Raw genomic sequence first — 25,192 nt, forward strand, 5'->3', positions numbered from 1 at the left:
AATACAGCCGGAGCGGCGGAGGAGGGGGGTGGAGATGGCGCTGACGGTGGGAAGGCGGCGGCAGGACCTGGACAACGTGAGCGCGGGCCTGCGCGGCGGGCGGGAGCGGGGTCGGGGCCGGGGCCGGGGCGGCGATGGTGGTTCCTCCCGGGGTGCGCGGCTGGGCTGCCTTTATCGGCGGGCACTGCGGGGAGAGCGTCTCGCTTTCCGTTTCGTCTCTTCCTTCCACTCCTTTCTGCTGTCTTCTGGGCGCCGAAGGCTTTATCCTCTTCTTCCGGGGGGAGCGGCCGGCCCAGGCGTCTCGCAAATGGCCGTTTCGGAAGTCAGGAGGCCGCCAGGGCCTCTCCCTGCGGAGCACTGCCCCTCCTCAGCCGTGTTTGAAATGCCCCCGCGTAACTCGGCTGTGGCATCGGTTTTAATCGCGGTTATTAATTTAATCGAGGCTGGTCGTGTAGCTTGTTTAGTTCTTCTGGGTTATTTTATTCGCCCCCGCCCCCCGACAGGTCCTGTAAGCGTAGTCTTTGGTTTACGTGCTGCGCACTGGCGTGACCGCGGCGCTCTTCTGTTTATTTGGGTGTTTCTCGCCCCTCCGCCCAGCTGGAAGCCTGCGCGGGCAGGGCTCGCTGGCCGCCGCTGCCTGCCTGCCCTCCTCCCGGTGCTGGGCTGCGGCGCTGGTCACATGCCCGAGGTGGATCAGGGAGCCGGGAGGCCGAAGCCTTACCCTGTGCCAACATCGGTGCCGAACAGGAGAACCGTGTTTGAAGGCGTTTTGGCTTTTGACAGCTGTGGTTTTGCCTCATCTTAAATGAAACCCGTGTTTGGTCTAATTAGAGCACTTAACTAGATTTTTCTTAATGTCAGATTGACTGCATGGCATCGTCACCTCTCTTGCTGTAGTTCCCTCCTCCCCACGTGGCCTGTAATAATATCTGCTGAGGGAGGTTATGTCATCCAGTGCTTCTTAACGCTAGCTGTGCTTCAAGATGCAAAGAGGGATTGTAGCTGATCTTGCAGTAAGTAACGTGGTTAAACATGTTCTGCTAAAGCTCTGCCTGTGAAGGAGTGTGCTGATCTGTCATGGTATTGCAGAAGTGGTCAGGTCGCCTGTTCCCATAAGACAAATGCCCTTGTCCTAAGGAGGATCATTGTCTTCGTGGGAGGTATGAACTGTTCACTCTGCTATCGGTTCCATGATAGGGAAGAGTGAGGCAAGATGTCTTGGCTGCTAGAGTGTTTGTCCTGCACACTCTCTTTCAGAGCTTAGAATTATACCTGGCCCCTGAAAATGAAGGATGAGGGACAGAGAGCATCTTTGTACTCTTGTTTCTGGATTTTATATCAGTGACATAAGAGGAGTGCCATTTGTAAGCCTTTAGGCCTGTAGTAAAAGGTTATCTTACCAGGTAGGTATTTCAGCAAGGGTTGTTTACAGTCATAGACTAGGCTAATTAAAAGGTGTCAAATAGGTGAGGGAGGCCTGTTTACACTTCTCTATGGTTGGGCAACTGTGGTGTTCACAATACTAAAATAAAACTGATTGCTGACTGAAATAACCCTTGATAACTAGTTCCTTCACTGTAGGCAGCTGTCTGCAGGTGAAGTAACACTGGGGAGCCAGTCTACATTGTCCTGGCTAATATGAAGTATTGACCTAAGTCTAACTGCAAAATTTCTTTATCTCTCTCTTCTTGTGCTAGTGTCTAGAAGAATGACATGCCTCACTTGCGTTGAGACTTATGCTGTTTTCTGTCATGGCAAGGAGAAGTCCTCAGTTTAAAAACAGTAAATATCCCAGTGAACCCTGGCATGTCTCTCTGAATAGTTAAACGTCTGGAGTGGTATGCCATCTGCCCTTGTCTTGTTCTGGGCTGCTCTTCAGGAGAAGAGCAAAACTTGATTTGGAATCTTGAGCTTCTTCATCTTTTGAAGCAAGCAAGTCATAGCATGCAGGGGACATAACAGGATGCTAAGAGGCAAACTTGAGGAGTTTGAGTGTTTGTAGTGGTTACGTATGTTCAGCTTAAAATGTATTGAATGACTGTGTCCTGGCCTGGAAGGAGCAGAGATGCATAGCACTGGGGCAAGCTCCTTGTCCACAAGGAAAGGTTTTTCCCTCTACCCATATTTAGTTTTACCTTCTACTTAAAAAAAAAAAAAGTACTTCTGTGAACTTACCTAGCCAGAACATCTGAGTAGAATGTGAAGCTAAAGCCCCAACTTGGCACCAATATGACAATTAATTGCTGCATACTCACTAGTAAAAGCAGTGAATACCTTGCTCAGCTCTTGGTAGCTTCTTCATCCCTCTGTGAACTCCTGCTTCTTGCTTGGCTAGGTTCAGTTTGAACTACTGCTGCAGATGTTTTGACATATCAGTAGTGTCCGTGGCTGCACCACTTGTAATAAGAAAGACAGCTGCTACAGTTTCATCTAACCATAGTTGGACAGAAGTAAGTATAGCAAAGATTTTTGCTGTATGTGTATAAAGTATGTTAGACTTGATCACTCTTCCACCTTTTCATGTAAACATACTAATACTTCTGGCCTCTCTTGGGAGTCATGTTCAACTACATGTAATACATCTTAAAGACTGGAGTTTCTGAAGACTCAATGCAATGCTGGGAGGTAGATTAGTGGCAGATTCCTCAGACTGAGGTTTTTACATAGTGGTGAGAGTTTACCTAGAATTTAAGAGATTTTCTCAAGTTACTGACTTTTTTTTTTTCCCCAAAAGTTTGGTTTGCTAACAGGAAACTGCTAAAACTTTGTACTTTACTTTTTGAGCTTGCTTGTTTTTACTCTTTGCCCTCCCCTTCTGTTCCAGGGTTCCTTGGAAATAACACAGAGTTTGGAAGATGATCCGCTACTGGATGCACCGCTCATTTCATCTCATACATTGCATTCCCAACTGAGGCCAAGATTTCATGCAATCCCAGCAGTTCTCCTTGCCAATTTTCTGTTGCTAATACATGTAAGTTTAAAAAGTATGATTTGCTTATGAAAATTTGCTGTCTATATTCTGAATTCTTATTTTTCATGTGGACAGAATTCTCCTGAGACTTGCATGCACTGTTTTTCCAAACCGATGAAGTCTTATTTGCCAATGAATCTTCATAATGTATATGCTACATGATATTTGCTGTGTTCTCATTCTGATTGTTTGTCAGAGCTAACATGCTGTGACACATCTTGTTAGGAAGAAAAGCCTTTTAAATAGTAATTCTGCTATGCGGTTTGAAATGTACTTTTAAAATAATATTGCTGCTGTAGAAGTGCTTAGACTAGTTATAGAGAGCCAAGATAATTTTGATGCCATGCCTTTTTGGAGGCTGAACTTAATTTCACAGGGAATACTTAACTAAAGAAGTAAAGTTGGACTTGCTCCAGGGGTTTCGTGTGGTGGTGGATGGAGAGATAAAGGGCACCAAATGTTACTTCCTGCTCTGACTGACTTCTAGGGCTTAAATGTGAAAAGCACAGATAGCTGGTCTTGAGCCTAACAGTATGAAGGGTTTTTTGAGGCTGGTGGAAAGACTCCTGACTAGGAGCGAGCTTATCCTTGATAAGCTGAAGAGGCTGCCTGTGGGTGTGTGGAAACCAAACATGAAGGAAGGGTGAAGAGCTCTGATCCTAAGATCTAACTGAGAAGGTACTTGTGTAATGCCACTAAAACTAACCTGAAGATATTATATGCGTAAAGCCAGAGAGTGCACAAGACATGTATGGATGTGGTGCTAGCTATTTCAGAGCTTCCTTCAATCTCAAACCAAAAAATGTGATGCCCAGTGCTCTGCAAACGTATGTTCTGCCAGAACTTTAAAAGCACGTACCAGTCTCTAAGGTCTCTTTGGGCAGCCGCATAAAGCTATTCAAACAATATACCTTGGCTTTTTAAATTTAGAAGTAAATGTTTTGTGGGCCTCTTAGTAGTATCAAGAAATGTCCCTCTGTGTGTCAAGTAGACTTAGGAAAGACTTCTGCTGAACAAACTACCAAAATTCCCAATGGAAAGTGTGTATCCAGCCTCTTTCCCTCCCCTAGCAGAACAATGCTGGTGCATTAGGATGCACTTGAAGTCTGCGTTACAAAGGTAGACACTGCTATTGGCAGTAGAGCAGCAAATGTTTTTCCACCTAGTCTTGGGGCCTTAATGTCTACTATCATAACTGATGTAGCCAAACATTCAGTCACCCAGATCCTAGGAAACTGCTCCCTCTTCTGTCCCTGCTACTTCCCCTCTCCTGCAAATGGAGAGAAGTGTGGGGAGGTGAAGGGAGACAAAACTGCTGAGGCCTCTGTCAACACACACTTTTCCAGGTAAAGTCTTGCTGCTATTGCTGAGCCTGCTGCAGTGGCCAGTTGGTCCTTGGAGCAAAACGGAGAAGTATCCTTTTCTGTTGGTGAAATACAGGATTATAATTGCCACATGAAATGGTGCTGTCTCTCTTGTTGAAAAGATGGATGGGGAAAACAAGCTTATTGGATGTCCTTTCCCTCTGCTTCTGCAAACGTGCACAAACCTTGTGGAACATGGAGACACCAGGTTAGCTTCTGATGCGCAGCCTGCCAAAGGGGCAAGTATCCTGGGGAAGTTAAGGCATCATATTTCTTCTCCACCCTCCTGTGCCAAGAAAAGGGATTAGGCAGAAAATGGATGCTTCGGTGTAGCTGCCTAGTTACATACAGTTCTGGAGTGTGGGGATAAGATATGCTGGAGTGTTGTGGGGCTGGGTGTCTGAGTGGCTTTTGTTTTGCCAAGCCTTGGATTTTCTGCAGGCTTCTGGCTCCTATTAGGATACTCTGGAGAGCAGTGTAAAGTGTACAGGCTAGAAATAATTATTTTTGTATTAACTCTGTCTTTCCTTAATCCCCTTTGTATGCACATACACAAAACTGAACTTAAATACTACTCATTGTAAGAATAACTTTTTCTATATAAAAATCCCCTGTACTGGGGTGAAACACCTGTTGTTGGACTACCCTAAAATGTAAGCAAAGCATCTTTATTAAACACCACTTTTAAAGCCAGCTACCTATCTCCTCTTTTATACGCTGCTGTAGTAGATTAGTAGAGCTGCAATTCTAGGCCATTCCAGCTTGCATCTGTTTAATGTAGCCATTTTCTCTACTGAAATACATTCCTAACACTTAGAGGGTGTAGAACTAGATGTGTTACTGTTTTTAAAAGGCAAACCAAACTGTAATTGGCCAAATAAAATATGGGTTAGCTGGATTATTCTTAGTTTTGTAAGAAAATGAGATGGTAAAATAATAGATTAAACAAATGTTTTGTTGATAAACCTCCCTCTCATTTCACTTGTTAATCTAGCTTCTTAACCCATCTCAAGATAGTTTGGGACTTAATTTGCATTGGAAAGAATGGGTTTATGGATAATGTGAGACACACTCCTTTTTTTTTACCTCCCATCTTCTACCCTGTCTGACCTCTATGTCTCTTTTAGGTATTGATGATCATTTGGAAGTTGCTCCCTCTTCTTCCTCCTTCCCCAATTACTTAGCTTGCTCTGGTTGTGAATAGAGTTAAGGGCAGTTCATATTGAGAGTAATTAAGTGGTTCTGAAAGGTTAATTTCTGTGAAGAAAGTTCCTTGAAAAATGACAAAAATATGAAAAATAACTTCAAGGGAGTGGGAAGGAGGCAATGGGCTCTTAGTTATCCAAAAAATTAAGTATGGAATCAAAGCTAGCAAATGGAAGTCAGACACTTTCCTCCATCTTCAGTTCTCATGTGTTGTTTCTATCAGTTATGAGATGCAGAACACTGGACACTTTAAGCTAAGTATATTAGAGATGTTAGACTTTTGCAGACTTGAGGCAGATTTTTTGTTGTTGTATATAGAAGCTCTCAATTTACTTCTGTATTGGTGGGAGTTGTTTTTTTAGTTCTGTTTTAAAATATTCCTATTCTGTAGAAGGAACCAGGATAAGAAAATATAATATTGTCTTGTTCACTGAATAAAACAGTAGAGAGTATTCTCTGTGATAAAAACATTCTTTAAAGATTAAGAAAGCCCTGTGGGTATACATATAATCCAGATAATGTGCACCCGAGGCTGCCTTCTAATTGGCCAAAAGATTGCTGATGCTCACTGCTGATGCTGAAAACTTGGAGAAAACTCTAGAAGACAAGAAAAGTTATGGCATAATGGCACTAGTCTGAAAGCATAAGTGTATATATAATCTGACTGTAGTCTGGTCATTCCGACATACATTCTGGGCAAAATGGAAAAATCTGATAGTAAATATACTAAAAAGTCATTACCAACTGGCAAAGATGTCTACTTACTGTTAATAATTCACTTTTTAAGTAACTGTGATGGTTCACTTTTTTCTAATGTCATAGCCTGGAGATTATCTTTACTAGTAAAGAGTTGATTTTCAGTTACAACATGTCATTTACAGAAACATAGACTATACCAATAAGATATGAGGCAGAGCAGTAACAAGTGTAATTGAGTCTAAAAAGATTTCTTTGTTTTGAGGGAGTATAAATCAAATTCCTCTTAAAGTAAAAGACGTAGTAAAGAGGGTCCAGAAATAAGACAAATCCACAGTGAAGGGGAGACTTTGGAACACTGAAATAGATTTAGAGGAAATTTTGCAAAGAGTGGTGATTCTTAGCTTTGCTGGAGACTGGTTGCTCTCCTGGAAGCCAGTCTTACTACTTGGCCATTTCAGTCATCAGCATGTTCCCAGAATGACACGTAGTGGTTGTAGTAAGTGTCTAATGTTTTATATGTTATCTCAACTCTACTAAAATCAATTGAGAAAGCAATGCATAATGAATAAATTACATAATCCTGTCTTTTTTATAGTTAAATGTTGACTTAAAGTTTTCTTCTCTCTCCCTTTCTCTTCCAGGTTGCTTTTGTTGTTCTAGCATTTTTAGCAGCTATGTTTTGTTCTTACCCCAATCCATATCAGGATAAGTGCCCTGGAAACTATATTCACCCACTTAAAGTGCAGACTGTCATAATAATTGCAAAAGTAATTCTGTGGATTCTGCATGTTTTTTTTGAACGATACATCCAGCACCACCACAGTAAAGTCAGAAGCCGAGGTTACTTCTCGATATACCGATCAACAAGACATCTAAAAAGGCTTCCACTGTTGATACACTCCACAGGTGAAGTAAACTTGTTTTCCTGGGTTTTTTTTCTTCTAAAACTTTAAACTGTAACACAGTAAAAGGCTGAACAGTGTATATATATAAAAATACATATTATGAACTTCAAAAAATCTGTCTAAGAGCATTTATAAATGGTAATTTTTCTAGTCAGATGGACCTCCTGACTGACCTGTCTGGCCTGCCAGATGCGTGCTGTGAAGAACTTTGTAGTAGAAAAATGCCCACAAGTGTGAGGCTGAGTAAACAACTAGTCGTTCGCATTTAGTCTTCAGCCATAAACTGTTCAGCCAGCAAGGTCTGTGTTTGGCTGCAGTGATCTCCATTTGCATACTCATTTTTCTGGTTGGATATGCGGCAAGACTGCTCGTTCTTCCAGGCAGTGTGCTTCTCTCGTCTTTTCAAACTCAGCAATTCAGGTAGAAATAGATGAGTTGCCTGTTGCTCGACAGCTGTCTGAAATGAGTAAAATAAGTGATATTCTGATCTTCAGTGAGGCTATGTGTAACATTCAGCTCTACTTCTGACTGCCTTTTTCTACTTCCTATGGACAAAAAGGGTGGTGTATAGGAGTGGTTTAACTCTATTCTAACTCGCCAGCAAAGCTGAAAGAAGCGTTGGTACGGTTCCAAGCTGGTGTAGCTCTTCTAACAGAAACTGCTTCAACAAATCTAAAATCCATCTATCTTGAGGGTACTTTTCACACAGAAATAGCAGTGGAAAAGGGAACACTGGTGGCTTTTACAGCATTTTTGCTTCTTATAATCCCACCTCCCTTCTGTAAATCTCCTGAATGACTGGAATAGAATTTTTTTCACCAGAATTGATGTTAGATGGTCCTGCTTTATATAAACCTCTAGCTTTGTTTCCACTCAGTCACTAAAATAGCTAGTTAACTTGGTGAATGTGTGAAACTTCAGGCTATGGCCACTAGATAGAGCTCTGAAGGTAAAGATGTGTTTGGAGTGCAGCGACAAATTCGGACTACAGCAGGCTTAAGGATGTTTCAAAAGAGTAAAAGGACTATTTCTGCTTATTGCAGTGCAATCTGGAATAACTAGCCCTGTTTTCAGCCTTAGATGAAGCCCATTTCTCCCCTAGCAGACAAACTGGGCATGTGTTCAGGAGCTATCACTTGTGTGCTGTGGAGTCAATGTAAACAGTCTGGAATTGGGAAGGTGGCTAACTCTATTATTGCAAACTCCCTGCCATGCTGATTGCTGCTCCTAACACTTCCATCCTGACGGTTTGGTTGCCTAACACAGTATGAAAGATAACTGTACAGTCCCTTAGCTACATTAATGGTCTTGATACACTTGATGCTCATCCAGATGCTGGTTATAGCATTTCTACAGGAAGCAACTAATTGTGATCATTTCAGTTAAACTCTCAGTGATTTGCAAGTATTAAAATAATACTTAAGTGACTGGAAACCTATGCAAATATCCCCTTGTGAAAGGAAGGTGTTTAGGTTTTTGCTCTGTTAGCCTCATTTAAATACACTTAAATCTACCACTTGAAGGAAAATACCTTCTCACTTTGACTCATGCGACCTCTTAAGAATTGAAAGAAAAGAATAGTCTTCAGGCAGTTTTGGGGGACGGATAGCAGCAACAAGGCTAGAAACTGTTTAAACCCACACATGTATATTAGGTATTTCTAGTGCATTTCTTCCACTCCTGTTTTTAAGCCACAAAAATCTAAGATGATGTGAAATTCTCTACTTTTACAATCAAGTGCTGAAATGAAACCTCATTTTGCTGCCAGCAGTTGTAAGCTTCTATCACCTGTGTTAAGGAAATTAGCCAAAGAGGCAAGTATGGTATGAAATGAAAAAGCATTACTGAAATGTTGCAACCTAATACAGATACTGGGGATGAGAGCACTAAGTTATTTTCAACAGCTAAATAAATTGTTAAACCTTTAAAATATTAACATTTGTTTTCTAGGTAATGCAGCCCTGCTTTTGATTCTGTCAGTGCAGCATTCCTTTCCTGATCATGGTAAAGTGTACCTGTACCTTATCCTGGGAGTCCTGGGTGTAGAGCTGATTAGCTCCCTGACCTGCTTAGTGATTTACACAGGTAAGAGAGGCAACTTTTTGCCTTCTTGAGTGAGACTTGCTATAGCTGCTACTCGGCTGTTTTGTTTACCTTCACAGTAGCTCGCTTGGGGTACACTGAGACATTGAACTGCAACTATAAATACAGAATGATTCTGTGCTTGTAGAAGGAGGACTAAGGCAAATTCAAAACAAATAGGAAGGTTGTCAGGCTTGATTTGGTCGCTGAATGCTGCTTAATGAAAGTTCTACATGACCTCAAAGCTGTTGATCCAGTGAAGTGGCAATAAACGCATAATTGTTGCAAAGGTGTCCTGTCAACAGGCTCGTCTGCTTAGCAGCGTGTTCTCAAATGCATGCATGACAAGCTGTGAAGCAGTAAGAGCTATCTGGCTTTATCAGAACTGCTTCTGGGATATGCATGTAGGACTTGCATAGTTGATAGTGTCATGTGCTTTGCTCTCCAGGCACTACTTCTTTCCCTGGTCCTGCCCCAAATGCTTCAGTTCTTTTTGTCACTAAAATGGAAGATTCCCTCTAATGAATGTTGTGGTTTTTTTTTTAAAAAAAAGGTTTTTGGTATCTGTGCTAATACTAAAATAAGATTCTGCTTCATAAAACTGTGATGCATTGCTTTGTACCGTCACTGTTGGCTTGTAAGGCTGTCTGCTTTGAGGTTTGGTGTAATTTACCAAGACTTGATAAACCTTTTTCTATTAAACTATTGGAGGAGTATCTAAAATGTTGATTAATAAATGCTTGAACCAAATAGTTTTCTCTCATCTTAAAAACTACTTTGGTTTATGGCTTGCATTAACCTAAATGAAAATAACTAGGTTGAAAAAGAAATTAGAAAAGGTAGCAGACACTAGAAAATGCAGTTATTTTTGTTGTCTGAAGAAAACTAGAGCTGTTTACTCTGAAAACCGTGTCTATTTAAATGACATGCGGTTCCTGCTCTTGAGTTAGGTAGTTTATACTCGTGTTTCTGAGATGCTGCTTTCTGATTATTTACAGCTACAAACAGGGAGATGACATAGCTAAGTAGCCTCAGTAGCATTGTTTCCCTGGAGGGGAAAAAAAAACAACGAACCAACCAATGGGCAAAACTTACTTTGCTCCTGACTTCTAATCAAACAGGAGGAAGGAGAGTGGAAGTATCTCCTTCAGGACTGCATAAAGCTTAAAACTGAAAGTAAAAGCCATTTCTATGCGGGTCAGTATTTGGGTTAATCTAACTTTTTTGTGGTTCCATAATTGGTAATTAATCTAGGATTATTTTCTTTTGGAGAAGAAAACTTTGGTATGTTATTATAATGTAATGGCAGAGAAATACTGCAAAGTAGCTTGGTCATCTAGGAAATAAAATCTATTCTTGACTCTCCTGCAACACCACTGGAATTAAAATGCACTGAGAAATAAGATCTCAGCTCTGAACTATGTCCTCCTCTTACAACTGTGCAGAGGCCTGAATGCCATAGGCTTGTCAGGCTTTCCCTGAATGGACCAGCATGGCTCAAATGGAGTAACTGTTCTCTGGAGGAATAAAGGCTGTGATGAGGGAACACAAGCATGGCAGCCCAAAAGAACTATTCTAAGAATGCTGGAGATCATCCTTACTTTGCGTATGCATACTTACTTTCCTGGGAAACTCAGGAAATAAAAGAAATTCCAAAACTTTAATAGAATGTCAGGAATTCCAGTGAAATGTTATTTCTTACCCTGAGGCCTCTAAGAGCTCAAAGAGCTACATTGTGAGTCTCTTAGCCTGGCAGGAAAGGATAAGCAACTGCAAGAAAGTTGACCTTTGTAGTAGTAAGGTCTGAGCCTGGACTTCCGTAAGAGCTCTCAAACTATCTTTCTGCTTTTTTGTCACCAAAAGGATCTTGTGTCCTAGCTTGTACTGTGCTGGTTTCTGTGCCCATCAAATCCGTTAACCGACTTATGCTAGGAAGTTGTGGGGTGCAATATTTTGCTTTCCAGAAAAGAAGGCTTGAAGGGTCCAGTGAGTCCTGGAACTGAAGTGAAGGAGGGACAGAGCTGTACTGCTAGAAGGAGTAAGGCAGTCTCTTTTGGCAACAGCTACCTTATTTCCTCAGCAGCCCCAAAACAACAGTCTAAGCTTCATTCTATGAAGTTTGCTATGCAAAACTAGGGTTAATATTTGTGTAATGTAACACTTGCCTCAAGATGGAAAGATCTCCAATCACCCTAGGTTGCCTTCCAGTGGGTAGTGTGACTTGTTTTCTTGTTTTCCATCCCAATACATGTTGAGGGTAAGTGAAGAGGCTGCCTGCATATCTGTCTCTTGGGTTTAGTGGTTTTTTAACATTTTTAAGCATCAAACTAAAGCTCTACTGAAGCAAAACAAATGTATTTGGCCAGTTTTGAAAATAGCCTGAGAATCTGCAGTAGTAGTGACACTCAGATATCTAATTTTTTTTTTCTCTCAAACAGAGCAGAGTATGTGACTGGAAGCATGAAGCTAGGGTAATTTTATGGGCAACCCTCTGCTCAGGGTTAGAGTGCCCCTCTCCAAGGCAAGCACTTAGCAGGTACCACTTACTGTTAAGATAGTATCAGCTAATGTAGCTGAGCAACAATGGTGAGATTAAGGTCACTTTACACTAGCAACTCATCAGCCTCTTCCTTGTTTCAGTATATTACTACTAAATTTTGGAGGGAAGGTAGCACCAGTTCATAACGTTGTTTCTCCACTGTGGAATAATTTTTTTAACTCCTAGAACAAGATAAAAATGCTTAACTGTAGAAGGTTCATGTACCTGCTTATTTTTGTTTAAGTATTAACTGCCTCCCAAATGTAAGCGGTGGCATGGAATACCTGATTGTAATTCTAGATATTTCGTCTTGCTTGTTGGAGCTATTTTATTAATTGTTTGATGCACAATGTCCCATGAAGTACAACTGCCTTTCTTAATCTCCATTCAGCAGTGTATGCATATATAGCTGTAGGATACAGAGGCAGGGATTCAGAAATCAACAAGGAATTGCTGTGACTGACCTAGAACAGACTTGACATAGATAAATTGTTCGAGTTGAGGTAAATGTGCATGGAATGAAGTATCATAGACAGCTCTAAATGTCAGCTTAGTACTGTAAAGTTGTTATCGGTAGGACAGGGAGTTAAGTCAAACTTTAAAAGGTTTACTAAATATATGTATTTAATTACTTTCGTACATACTTCTAGTATCACTTGAATAAAAGACTAATATTCCCACAACCAATGCATGTTGGGAATTCCACGTCCATTCCTTTATGACTTTATTTGTAGAGGAATACAGTCACAGAAATAGCTAACCTTTGAGCCTAACTTATAGTTAACCTCTGGAGGGTCGTAGCATTGTTTTAGCAGGGTGGCCTGTAATAAACCCCATCATATTATTGACTTGTAAGGACAGTCTTTCTCTGCAATAGTGTGGATTTCTCATGGAGCCAGGCTGTAATGTTGGTTTTAGTGGCATTAGATGTATTGCTTCACAAGCAGCCTGAAGTGCAGAGTCCAGAATGCATACTTGGGATCTCAGTACTTTTCCTTAATCAGGATTGAATAGCTTTGAGTATTTTCAACTTCCTTCCAGAAGTAACGCGGAGGATGCCTACAGCTTCTCCCAGCCCCACGCGTCCCCATTGCATATCTGTTTAAAACACAAACTTTATTCACAGGAATAACTGTGCCCAGGAATGACTTCTGGTTTTGATAGCCAATGTTGCAAGATTCACAATGTGAAGCTGATGATATTGCCAATCTGGTTTGAATACTTCATGGCTTCGTGTAGCAAGTCTGCTCTACTTTTAGAGCAGACAGACAAGCTGCTGCTTCACTGCAGGTAGTCTAGTTAAAATAGTATTTATCGAAGAGCTTATGTTAGAAGTTCTGACCTTGATACTAGTTATCAAATTTTTTTTACAACTTTTACGGCATGTTGCTTAATTTATGGCCTACTTTGGAGACTGAATCTCAGTACCCTCTCAAAGGCAACAAAAACTTCACTCTCTTAGGTGACAGATGCTGATGTTAAGCAGTATATTCAAGCTTCCCTGTTCAGGTTTTCACTTCACTGAGGTCTTTTAAGCTGCAGGGCTGGCACAAAAAAACCTACTCCACCAAACCCACCACTAGCTTACAATCAAAGTCGTTTCAGAAATGAGCAAAGATAGATTCTGCTTTTTCTTTCCTTCTTTCACCACTCCCCAGACTCACTTATCTTTCCATCTCCTCCTATCCTAAGGCAATCTTATAATAATGTGTTAGAGTTTTTTTAACTTGGAGCCTAGTGATAAAGCTTTTCTTTTTTTGGTTACTTTCCAACTAATTTATAAAACTTTTTTGCAGTGAAAATAAGCAACTTCAATCGTGCGAAGCCAAGACCTGACATAATTGAAGAAGAAAAGATGTATGCCTACCCTAGTCACATTACCTCAGAAATTGGATTCAGGTAAGATTTTTTGTATTCATTTTGTGTTGTGTTCAGCCATGGTATATAGGTAACACTGGCTAATGTAATTGCATTACTTTCTGTGGACTTATATATTATCTTAAATCTGTCAACCAAAACAGAGTTAGAAAGAGTAGTTTTGAAGGAAACTATATGCTTAAACTATATGCTGTTTTACATGCACAGATGAGAAGTAGCACAATCTTGTGCTTTCTATGTAGTAATGGCAATTTGTTGTGATACAGATATCCTCAAACATGAGGACAAAAATGATTTCACCATTTATGGCTGGTTGCATGAATCTTTAATGTGCTATAAATAACTGTGCTTAGTCTGTGTTAGTTGACTTTATATGGGAGTTTGAGGAAAGATACTGGTGTCTTACACCGTTACTTAAAGTATGCCTACAGAGGCCTAGCTTCTTCCACCAGTTTCAGGCAAGGGAATATATTGTGGGCAGCTGACAGATAAGAAGAAAACTTTGCAGCTTTGTTCTGTGTAGTTGGACGTGAGAGTCTAGCAAGGGATTTAGAGTGTTTTTCAAGTTTGGGAAGGAATGTTAAAGGTAGATAGGGCCCTTAAGAGGTAAGGAAGTTCTTAGTGAGACAGAGAAGCTATCCAACATTAACCTCACAAGCACTGACAGTTATTGCTTGTCTGTCCTTTGTGTACGTACCTTCTGACTACTTGAACGTCTTCCAGCTCCTGAAATGAGTCTGATATGACTTAACAAAAACCAACTGTCAAAGCTAACATGGATTTCCATATAAGAATTTATTCAGATATTTTCTAATGTTGTATGACTTGCTTCTGTGTGTGTGCGTGAGTAAAAAGCTGAAGAGCAGAGACGACTAATACTTGGGCGTTTCCTCTGCTGTCACAAATGCAGCATGCACATGCTTTAATGGAGCTTGGAAGTTAGATGTCTGGGATACAGGAAGGATTTAGAGTTGTTGAATTTTGATACAATATCTGACTTCCATCTTGATATGAACACCATGGTAAACACATGGTGGACCTCATTCCTTTCTCATTGAGCTTCTCCCCTGAGAAATTCGCAAATGCCCAGAGAATGAGTCTGCAACAATGACCAGCAGAGGAAAAGACTGATTTTTTTTTTTTATTAAAAAGTGCAAACTTCCTGTGAGAACTGATTGAAAACCAGTTATTTTCATTCAGCTCTATACGACTCTTACTCTTTCCCTTGAGAGTTAAGGTCTATTGAAAAGTGAATCCTGTCAGCCCTTCAGTTGACCCTGATTATAAAAATGTTTTGAGTATCATGACCTCTACCTAAGCTACTGATCAGGACCTCTCTGGTGCTTTAAGTTGGTAGTGCAGATTACTGACTAAGGTTGCAAGCTTTCTATCTACAAGACTTTTTTTTTTCCAATTTAGCTACAGTAGGCTTTTAATTGGGCCTAAGCTTTCTTCTACTCTAGCTATCCTCCTCAGTGCTTTCAAGGACCATGAAAAGGCCAATATTCCTCCACAAAATGCTGCAAGGCTGAAGAGCAACTTTCTAAGCTCCAAAATGCTTACATGTGTACTAAGAGAGTGGATTCTCAAGTCAGCTAGGAAGAAATAATGTGTAAGGGAAGACTGGAATATGCTCAGGCACTGGTACTTTTTCTTGCCGTATTCTAAAAGTTCCTAATTATATATTTGACAAAATTCTGTACTTCTAAAGATCTTTCTTGATTAACTTGGCCTTACTTGATGCTGGAGTGTTACTATACCAGTTAAAATGAAGGATATCTGAAAGCTGGAGATATTTTAAGCAGGAGGTTAGCTGTACATGAGGTGTTAGTTCTGAAACAGTACAGCTGTTTGGTGCTGATGCTGTTAGAGTATTGTGACAGACAACATCACTATAGTAGTATATCATGTATGCTACTGCAGGTTAATCAAGAAACTTCTGTCTTAAACAGCTAATCTCCAGAGGTGAATAAAAATATTATGCCTGCTTAAAATAAGCTTCCTAATGTGTTTGAAAAAGGTGCCATGGATTTCTTAGTACAATTCCAGCTCACTGACTGAGTCTGTTAAGCAGTAAGAACTCTCATACTACTACAACTCTTCTGTAACTGTCTAGCAGGAAATAAGTAGCATGTATATGTGGCATGAAGTTGAGCCAAACTTTTTGTCTTCTGGTCTTCTCATGCAAAATGGAGGTTAAACATAAAGGTGTTGTAGATAGCCTCCTCCGTAAAAAGTTAGTTGAGATCAACAAAAGTAAAACTGAAGAAAGCAACTTGTGTAAGTATTTGTTAATTAGCTCTGACATCTGGTATGTTAGAAAGCTGCTGTCACTTATTGAAACCCATATTCACTTTTACTTCAAGGGAAAATTCAAGTTTAGAAGAAATAGTTGAGAAGCAAGGAGATGTAATAGAATATCTTCAGCGACACAATGCACTGCTCAGTAAGAGACTATTGGCACTAACATCTCAGCAGATCAAAACTTAACAGCATCAGGAAAACTGCTGCTGGAGCTCTGGAGGGAACATGAGGTACTGTAATACCCAGACTGATTTGTACAGGTGACTATTCTTCAATCATCTTTCACCTTTTGGAATAGAAGTTAAGCTGGAAGGATGAGCTCTGCATACATTATAAACCTATTGCAACTGGACACTCTGGCTCTCTTAAAATCATCACTTCTGAGAAGTTTTGGAGCTTCAAGGATTTTTAATTCCTAATAGGTTAAATTTGGATCGAAGGTAGTTGTTTAACTTTGTTCAGTTGTTGCTATTTTACATTGCTGTAAACTTTACTCTTCAAACTACCAAAGTGTATTTCTAGAATACATATTTGTTCTCTAGAAAAATCTGACTTTGAAGGATATCTTTTCAGTTTCTAGTGTTGAAACTGAGACTAAACACACTTTGTCTCTGAGTCCCATTACTTCCAGTGTTAGAGGTGGTGTACTTGAATAATCCTATACAAAGTAGATACTTGCTTTGTAGGTAGTCTCCTGTTTTTGTTTCTTAAGAGATGAAACTGTTGTCTGTGCTAGTGGGGAAATTTGGCATCCCATTTAGGATTTAAAAAAAAAGCAATGGGAGCCCTAGAATGGCAAGTCTCATAAGTGTGTGGTATAAAACAGTGTCATGCATTGTTCAAATTATATGCAATTTGAGCAGCTGTTCAGAAATCTCTTTGAAACCTGTAAAAGGGATCTTTGGGGCTGATGACTTTCCTGTTACTAGAAGTCTGAGTCGGCTACACATCAGCAAGATTCCTACTCTGCTGACTGAACTAAGTACAAAAATACTTGAATAAGCTTTTTCATTGACCTAGTAACTAACTTGTGTTGAATGGGTTTAAAGATCTTGTTAAAGGTGCATCACAGTTTACATGCATTGTTGCTCTTTCACTCTTCAGAAAAAGTCAGCATCTTGATTCAAAAGCTAAAATGGTGAAAAGCAGCAGAAGACAAAGGTCATCTAGAAGTTGGACAAACAAGAACTTTTGGTTCTATTTCATGGATTTGTTGGGAAGGCTGGTGAAAGAACCATTCTGTTCTGGGTACTACTTTGTCTACCAATGTAGACCAAGAATTATTTTAGAAGCTAGTATACCTCTGTGGGGAGACAAGGTAATCACTAGACAAAACTGGGAAGGTGGCTGTCATGAGAACCGGTCTTGTAGTTGAATTTAAGATAAAGAAAATTAATCCATCCTACTTTGGTCCTAGGGCACAACTTTGGAAATAACTAAACTGTTTAGTGTGCAACAAACATGGGGGTTGACTCACTTAAAACAATAAATATTGGTGGTTTTGCTGCTATCCGACACTAGACTGTTCTCCTTAACTGTTGTTTCTTGAAAATGCAGCCAGGATTTTATAGTGTACATGTGAGGAATTCAAATGTGTTTGGTTTTAGAACTCAGGTTTTGATGTGATTGTGTATATCAATTTATATAATTTCTATGAAAAGCAGTAAAACGTGACTGTGAAGTTCATGCACAATAAATGCAACTGAGGTAAAGTGTGAATCGTGTCATTTCTAAGCTCATGAACAGCTGATGAAGACTGTTCTAACAGGCAGATTGCAACTGCAGGCTTTCTGTTATGCTGAAGTTCTTGCAGCATAGTTTTGGTGCTTAAAACTAGCCAAAAACTATTATGGCAAGGATTGCTGCACACTCACTTTGAAGCTTTAAGTTTAGTTTTATTCTGGTTCCTGTATAGTGTTTTTCCACTGCACCTCACGCTTTCTCTGCTACTCTTATTTCTCTCCCACATAAAGGAACAGGCTACGAAGTGTAGCAGAAAAACTTGACTGGATTTTGAGGGCATTGCCTATATTTTCCTCCTCTCCTTCATGACTGCTTAAGGTAAAACTTGGATTAGCTGGCAGTATTGCTTTCCATGGAACAGGGCAAGTGCAGGCTGCCACCTGTGAACACATGTATCTCCTGCCCTTTGCAATTCCTAGCTCTTCGTAAGTACAGGAACAATTTTCAACTTGCAACAATCCTTCCCCATGTTTGTATCTTGTATTATACCCCTCCTCTATCTTGTTTTCTCAGTATCTTTAGGCTTCTGAGGAGGGGAAAAAAGGCTTTTCATGTTTCTACAGACTCCCAACAAGAGCTTGCCCTCTTTGATACTCATCCTTGATGCTTTCTAGCCCTCGGTCATGCTAGGGCTACAAAGAGTAGTCAAGTAGGAGCCACCGGGGCAGGGCAGGGCCTGCATGCACCGGTAGGTGTCAGCCCTGGCCCCCTCTGATGCCACCTTTGCACCAAACGACACAAGAAGGGCCCCAACCCCGCTCTGAGGCACATTTGCTTCCCTGGCCCTCATTTCCACCAGCGCTGTGGCATGACAGGCTCGGTGTGACATCACCGCAGGGCAGGGTGATGTGGCACGCTGGGGTTGTAGGCAGGCGCAGCGGTGGGGATCTGCCTGTTGCTGGCAGCTGCCCCAGCGCGGTTCCCCCGACTGGGAGAAGGTCCTGCTGGTGCTTCCTGGTGCTGCGTGGCCCTTCCCGTGACTGATCTTGGCGGTTGGCGGTGGAGCTGGCTGGGGAGATGCGACGTGCAAGCCGGCGGCTCACATGCGACGCAGAAGGGCTGCTGTTGTGCAAGGGAGAGAGCTCAGCTGTCGCTTCACTGCATCTGACACGCTGCGGCTTGGACGTCGGGTGCCGAGTCCTGTTTTTTCTGATTGTGTCCCATCTCGCTTGTCTTAACCTCACCTTCTGCCAGCGTAAGGTTTGGTGCGGGGTGTTGGGGTGGCCAATGCTGTCAGGTCACCTTTGGAGCAGCTCTTGGTCCGTCACCAACAGCGCAGCCTCTAACGGCCCCTGCAGCCTGCAGCAACAGCGCCTGATCCCAGGCTGGGCCTTCACCGTCCAAAGTAAATCCATAGCGTGCTGCGCACCCACTAAGCCATACAGCATCACGGACAAGTTTCAGTAAAAAAAGCCCTATAGGCCTTGTGAACGCAATGGTTTGCACGTGCTCAGCTGCAAAGCGGTGCTTCGCCAAGCACTGACGCAGCCCTTCTCGGGCACGGTGCAGCAAATGTGCACGTGGGTGAAGAGGTGTGAATCCGAACAGCTGAAGGAATTATGTGCTCTTTGTGTAACTACAGCTGCTGAAATGCATAAATATTTGCAGGTCTGAGATCTTAACTTGGTAAGATCTAGTTGATGGCAACCAGGGCAGCAAGAAGATAATGAACTAGAAGGAATGTTTCCTAATGTGTTGCAACTAACTGTACATTAGGAAAAAAGTATTTTGTTTTTTATTTTATTTTTGTTATTATTCAGTTTGCACTCTAATACCTTTTTGTTTCTGTAGGAAAATGATGTGTATGTTTTTTCAGGGTTGGGAGAATAAGTGTTTCAGTCCTCCAAATGTTATTCTATATAAAGACTTCGGTATTTCACCTCACCCTGGAAGTCATTGATTGCAAAAAATTTTAACAGCATTTTCATGCTTTAAGGTTCTACATAAACATGCAGTTAAGCAGGCTTGCCCCACTGAAGGCCGTTCTTAATCTAAAAAAGTAAGTAATATCAAGGACCAAAGGCACTTGGGTAGACAGCACTCTAACCTCGAGGTATCTCAAGAGACATGAAAAACCATCCTCAGTATTGGAATTAGTATTGGAGTTAGGCTTTTAGGCATTACTGCTAACTAAAGACGTAGGTTGTGCTTTTTGTTCTGTTGGAGTGTTTCCCACTTTGCACAAGTAGTTTGCAGCTTGATCACGGGGAAGAAAGATAAAGGCCAGGACAGTAGTGAGAGATCAGTATGCTAATCGTACTTGCATGATGATAGTTAACCATTTGGAAGTTATTTACCATACAAATGCTTCTTCTGATGGACCTTGATATAAATCTTACGTGACCCTTAGCAAAATTTGGCTTCATATGTACAGATACTGAGATATTTATAGTGTATGTATGTGTTGTATGGGAAATATTTCCAGTCTTTATTCTTCTATAATTTCCTTTTTTCCATACTGGAAGGGGAAGAGGTGAATTGTTTATTATCCTTTGGGAACACGCTAGTCTGCTGTTTCTCACCGCAGCCTTGTATTTACCTCTATTTCCTGTTGACCCGCTGTTACATCATTTTGTATATCGTTCCAAAATAGCCAACATAATTTTAAAGACTTAATATAACTGACTTTCAAGTAAAATGTAAAATGATCCCACATAACTGTCTATAAGGAGTTAGTTCTAAGTTTCAGAAACTTGCACTTTGGCCTTCAGAGTCTGAGGTCTGAATCTCATCTTGGGATGGAGTCCTTTGTTAGATTGCGTGTATGCAAATGTTAATTCTGCCTTTCAATACACAGCAATTTGTGCTTGTACAAACATCCCCTAAATGTATGCTCACACATGCAGAGTTATCTCAGTTCAGCTGTTGTAGCACTGTGTCCAAATGTTTCATGTTTATATATGTAATCACGTTGTTGTCATGCAAAATGGTTTTTACCAAGTGAAGCTTATCTTGCGCAAATCAAACAAAATCGGGTAATTTCAACAAAGTCAAAGGCAAGTCCAGCTCAGCTGAAAACAAGGGGTCCCTCGAAGCCCAGTTCCCACTGAAGTTAAACATCAATGTGGTGTTGTGCTGTAGTAGCTTCAATTCTACTGTGCATGACATCGAGCACTTAGGAATTTATAGCATACAACCTCTAATGGGAGAAGTTACCACATGTTTTGGCTTTTGCTACACTTTGGACTACTTCTGATCTCCTTGTATTGTCCCGAAATAAGAAAAGAATGTTTTCTTTAATTTGTGAGAACATTGAGATTTCATGACCTGTCATTCATTCTGAGATAATTTAAAATCTTGCTTGTTCTAGGCTCGAAAGCAATGCATAGACTGGGTTCTGCTGTGATCCTACAAAGGTGTCATGATGTCATGTTCATCTGTGATTACACTAGATGTAATCACATCAGTACACGCACATACACAACCAGTAATTTTACACTAAGTTATTTTTATATGGCTTTTATCAAAATTTCATCATTATAGAAAAATAGAAAACGTGAGGAAAATGTTTACATGAATAACTACTATTTATTTGTGTCAGACATTAAGAAAGTTTTACACACTGATCCCCTGTGAATCCACAAGCGAGACAAATTCTGTTTTCTTTAAATGTATTGCCTTTGACAGCTGAAGAATATAAATTTTCAAAGTGTATATTTAAAACCAGATGTTGTTATTTGAAGTGCATACTATCTTTTTACAAAATATACAATCAACCAGCGAGTTTATAAACATATCTCTCAAAGATCACAGTCAATGTCTTTTCAAGGATAATATGGTATCAGCATGTCTACAAAGAACAGACATTTACAATAATTTTGAAGACTGACAGCAGGCTTCCTAGAACACTTTGGTACTTCTTGTTTCATCTATTTTTACATCTGTAAAGGAACATGCATATATAGCTCTCTGATACATTATGTTTTTCTTATTATTTGATCAAAGTTAATTGAATAATTATGGTTCTATAAAATATCCAGTGCCACACTAAATCCATATATTCATTTATAAGGCATAACTGTTAAATAGTTACTCTTCACCTTTCTTACTTTCCCATACTTTTTACCTGTACTTCTATACAGAGATAGCCATGGATACATATGAAAGCTAAGTTCAATAAATAATTAGAAAATAAGGTTTACCTGCAGGGCTCTTTGTTGGAGTAGACAAGATTGACCATCTTTTAATGATTATTTTCCAAAACTCCAGAATAGGGTATAATGTTAATTTTTTTTTTTCTTCTTCAGAGAAATTTGAAACTCCTGTTGAGCTCTGCCAGTATTAATCTGATTAAGGTTTCAAGTTCTTAGAGATGAGAGGCTACATATAGACACTGATTAGAAAGTTTCAGCTATTCAGTTTTCTTGATTGCTGTTCTTTCTCTTACCAGAAACTGTGTTGCACGAAAAAATTCTAATATTGGATTTAAACCACGACACTGCTGATCTTTGCTCATCTTTATACAATTTACAAAAATATTGACATTTCAAGACTAGTGCAATGACTTAAAAATCTAGGTATTACTTATTTTCAGGTTTGTTTTCGTTCTGTTAATGAAAGGGCTACCATGTTTTCCTTTTTATGTAGGTTTGTAATTTCTGCTGATATAAAAAGATGTGAAATGTATATTTTTAAAAACAAAACATAAAATAAAAGCTCAGTGTATTCTTGACCTCCAGTGCTAAAAAGAACAGCCTGTTTTCTGTTTGAAGTTCTCATTCATTGTAGTGCCCCGTTTCAAATATCCCATTCATTTTAATTACAGGAACAGAGAACTATGTAACGCTGGGGTTGGCAAACAAAGGTTTCTTTTCAATGGTCTATTTTTATGCTCTATTTATAATACTCTAGTGGGTATTTTAGGAAAACTACTATTAAGCAAATAGTTCTATAGTACTGAATTTTCAAGTATGTTTTAGCTGTCTGGTTTGGTAGCCCAGCTCAAGAAAACAAATGATAGGCTTTGCAATAACAGCTCATTAGACAGGAGAATGGGCTTGACCTTAAGGCCTGACTTGGGAGATCGAGTTATCAGTTTTGCATGACCCTTGGCTAATCTCTTATCTCTGTGTGCTTCAACTCTCTATAGAATGAGGGATAAAACTCTCTTTGCTTTCTTACAGTGTAAACTCTTACTATACATGAAGCCAGGACCACTAGTGTAGTGCTGACTTTGGTACTATTAGAGTAATACGTTCTACGTTATTATTAAGTTAATTCCATAAAGATGTAATGTTAGGTGTTTAAACATATATGTATATACCATTAATATATAAAAGTATAAACAAAAAATGGACTTTCACAGTTCTGTGCTAGAGTCTGACGTTATTTCACACTAAATACTGCCTTACGCACAGCCTGAATTGAGTAGTCAACCGCACATCCAATTTCTCTCAGTCTGGACAGTACAGGCCATTAAGAGTCCCCTTGGATGGATCCTTCCTAATGCCACTGGAAATCCATCTCAGGTACCTGATGTTTGATTTGGTCTGTAACTTTGACCAGTCATTATGAGAGCCAAGGAATTTGTACGGGACGTGTCAGCCAGATGAGTTTCATGTACGTCCTCCCATCACCACCCTCCATTTCTTCCCCCCTTCCGAGGGTGTGTGCCAGGGGCCTTTGTTCCAGGTCTTGCAGGATGTGGCAGACAGGACTGCGGTGGCTCTATCAGGTCAGCTGTTGTCAATCTGGACTTCTGGCTAACTTCTCTATAGCTTGGAGGCTGCTCCTTTAAAACACTGAAAAGCCCATTATGAAATTGCTGGAGAAAAAAGGAGAGAAATAGCCGTTAATGAGAGATTTAATAGTCTAATGTCTCATACAAAATAGAATATATTATTTATGAAATACATGGTTGAAATCTGGGGCAATGTTTTGTAATTTGGAAGTTTCAGCTAAAAAGGTTAAGGAAAAAAACCAAAACAATCAAAAACCCAAAAGCAAGGAGGCCTCTAATATAAAATTTTCTTCCATTTTTTTGTCCCATGTTTTGCCTGCGTAACTGATGAAAAATCAAATTCAATGCTCTCATAATTTCAAATGTTGTTGCAAAAAAGAGAGGCTGCTATGCTCATCCCAGTTTCCAACCACCTGTTGAAATTCAGGCTTAAGGGTCCATCCTGTTTGCATCTGCAAATAGCTTTATCCATATGTACAACTCCATTGAGATGAGTAAGATTGCTCACTTTGAGTCAAGTTACCCAGGCATGTAAATATTTGCTGAGTTGGGACTAAAACGGGAAGGGAATGTAAAGGTAGATGGTAAACCCTACTGAAGATAAAGGCACTGAGCACCCACAATGATGACTGGAGTTATCAGAGTTGGTTCAGGTGCCTGTCACCCCTTACTCCCCAGTAAAGTTTTATGGATTTCTAAACACCTTTGTAAAGCAGAATTATCTTTAGCTAAATGTCTACAAGATATATTATGAATTAATAAGTACACTGTTCTGCTTCGTCATTGACTTTTGTTACAAGAAGTCATCTCCCCTTATACATAAAAGGAGATAACACTGAAAATAGCTTTATCTTGATATTGTGTAGTGTAAGTGCTCACGTATCGTGCAGCTGCTGCAGTCCCAAGCAAAATGCATTATATACAGGTTCAGGGCACGTTAGAGAAAACGTAGTTGTTTTCTGCACAATCTCCAGATTAGGGATGCTGAACTGGAGAAAGGGGGGTTAAATTTACTTTTCTTAACAACTGAAGCAAGCCATTCAGAAGTCATTCAAGAATTCTCTGGTCCTAAATTCCACTCTCCCTGTCATTCAGTCTCTGCATGCAGAGTGAATCGATCTGATTGCTTATCTTTTTAGGTTCATGCTTAAACTGATGGGAGAATCTCATTTAATCTGTCTCTTGTTGAAAGGAAGCAGTCAGGAGACATGGCATTCAGTAGTAACGCATCCTTCTGGTATGTCCCTCTCAATACTTGAAGCTCATTTCTGCCACTCAGTATGGCATCTAAGAACAAATTTAAGATATGGTAATCTTTTTTCAGCCTCACAAAGTTGCCAGTTTACTATTCCATATGCACATTCCAGGTGTTTACAGGCCAAGCACTATAGGGTAGAATGCTACCTTCTTGCATGGCTGGTTTGGGAGTGGTGTAGGCTCTTTTCACCCAGGCAGTTTATGCATTGACAAGATTCTTGGTGTAGGGTTGTTAAAAGGTTGACTTTGGTCTCCTTTTCACTGTTAAGCACTTAGTAAATCGGAACATCTTGGGTCCACAGACGGCAGGTTCTCCCATCATTTATTTATGATGCTGTCGGGCCTGGGGCTACAACTTTATTCTCATATATAATGAGTTGAGAAGATGCAAAACTACTGACTGCATGTTTTATTCATCTTTAAATTGCAAGAGCACCTCGGTTTCCTTTTGATGCCTGCCCTATTTGCATATGCTACCTGCGTGCTTCTGCAGCCACTTAGTATTTGAATGTATATGCCCTCATCAGCTATAAAGCATTAATGTTTTGCACTTGTATAGCCTTT

The 25,192-nt window shown here is 40.2% G+C and overlaps 1 protein-coding gene across 3 annotated transcripts; it reads left to right on the plus strand.

The window, feature by feature from the left end:
* Positions 1-17,083, plus strand: TMEM192 (transmembrane protein 192). Of its 3 annotated transcripts, none has more exons than XM_086611870.1 (6): positions 1-76; positions 2,825-2,971; positions 6,882-7,146; positions 9,096-9,230; positions 13,563-13,665; positions 16,011-17,083. In XM_086611870.1, exons 1-6 carry the CDS (start codon positions 35-37, stop codon positions 16,132-16,134), a joined length of 816 nt encoding a protein of 271 aa, XP_086467996.1. In that variant the 5' UTR covers positions 1-34; the 3' UTR covers positions 16,135-17,083. The 3 variants fall into 3 exon arrangements, with proteins under 3 accessions (XP_086467996.1, XP_086467997.1, XP_086467998.1); XM_086611871.1 differs by lacking the exon at positions 1-76 and adding an exon at positions 4,318-4,574 and having other exon boundaries at positions 2,937-2,971; XM_086611872.1 differs by lacking the exon at positions 1-76 and adding an exon at positions 4,318-4,543 and having other exon boundaries at positions 2,937-2,971.
* Positions 17,084-25,192: the final 8,109 nt, after the last annotated feature.

Source organism: Tauraco erythrolophus, chromosome 5 (assembly GCF_009769465.1).
Source record: "Tauraco erythrolophus isolate bTauEry1 chromosome 5, bTauEry1.pri, whole genome shotgun sequence".
In the NCBI taxonomy this organism is placed as follows: Eukaryota; Metazoa; Chordata; class Aves; order Musophagiformes; family Musophagidae; genus Tauraco; species Tauraco erythrolophus.

Coding starts and splice junctions, on each gene's coding strand:
- TMEM192 (XM_086611870.1), top strand. CDS start 35: ATGGCGCTGACGGTGGGAAGGCGGCGGCAGGACCTGGACAAC. Junction 77..2,824: donor GGCGGCAGGACCTGGACAAC/GTGAGCGCGGGC, acceptor CTTCTGTTCCAG/GGTTCCTTGGAAATAACACA. Junction 9,231..13,562: donor CTGCTTAGTGATTTACACAG/GTAAGAGAGGCA, acceptor ACTTTTTTGCAG/TGAAAATAAGCAACTTCAAT.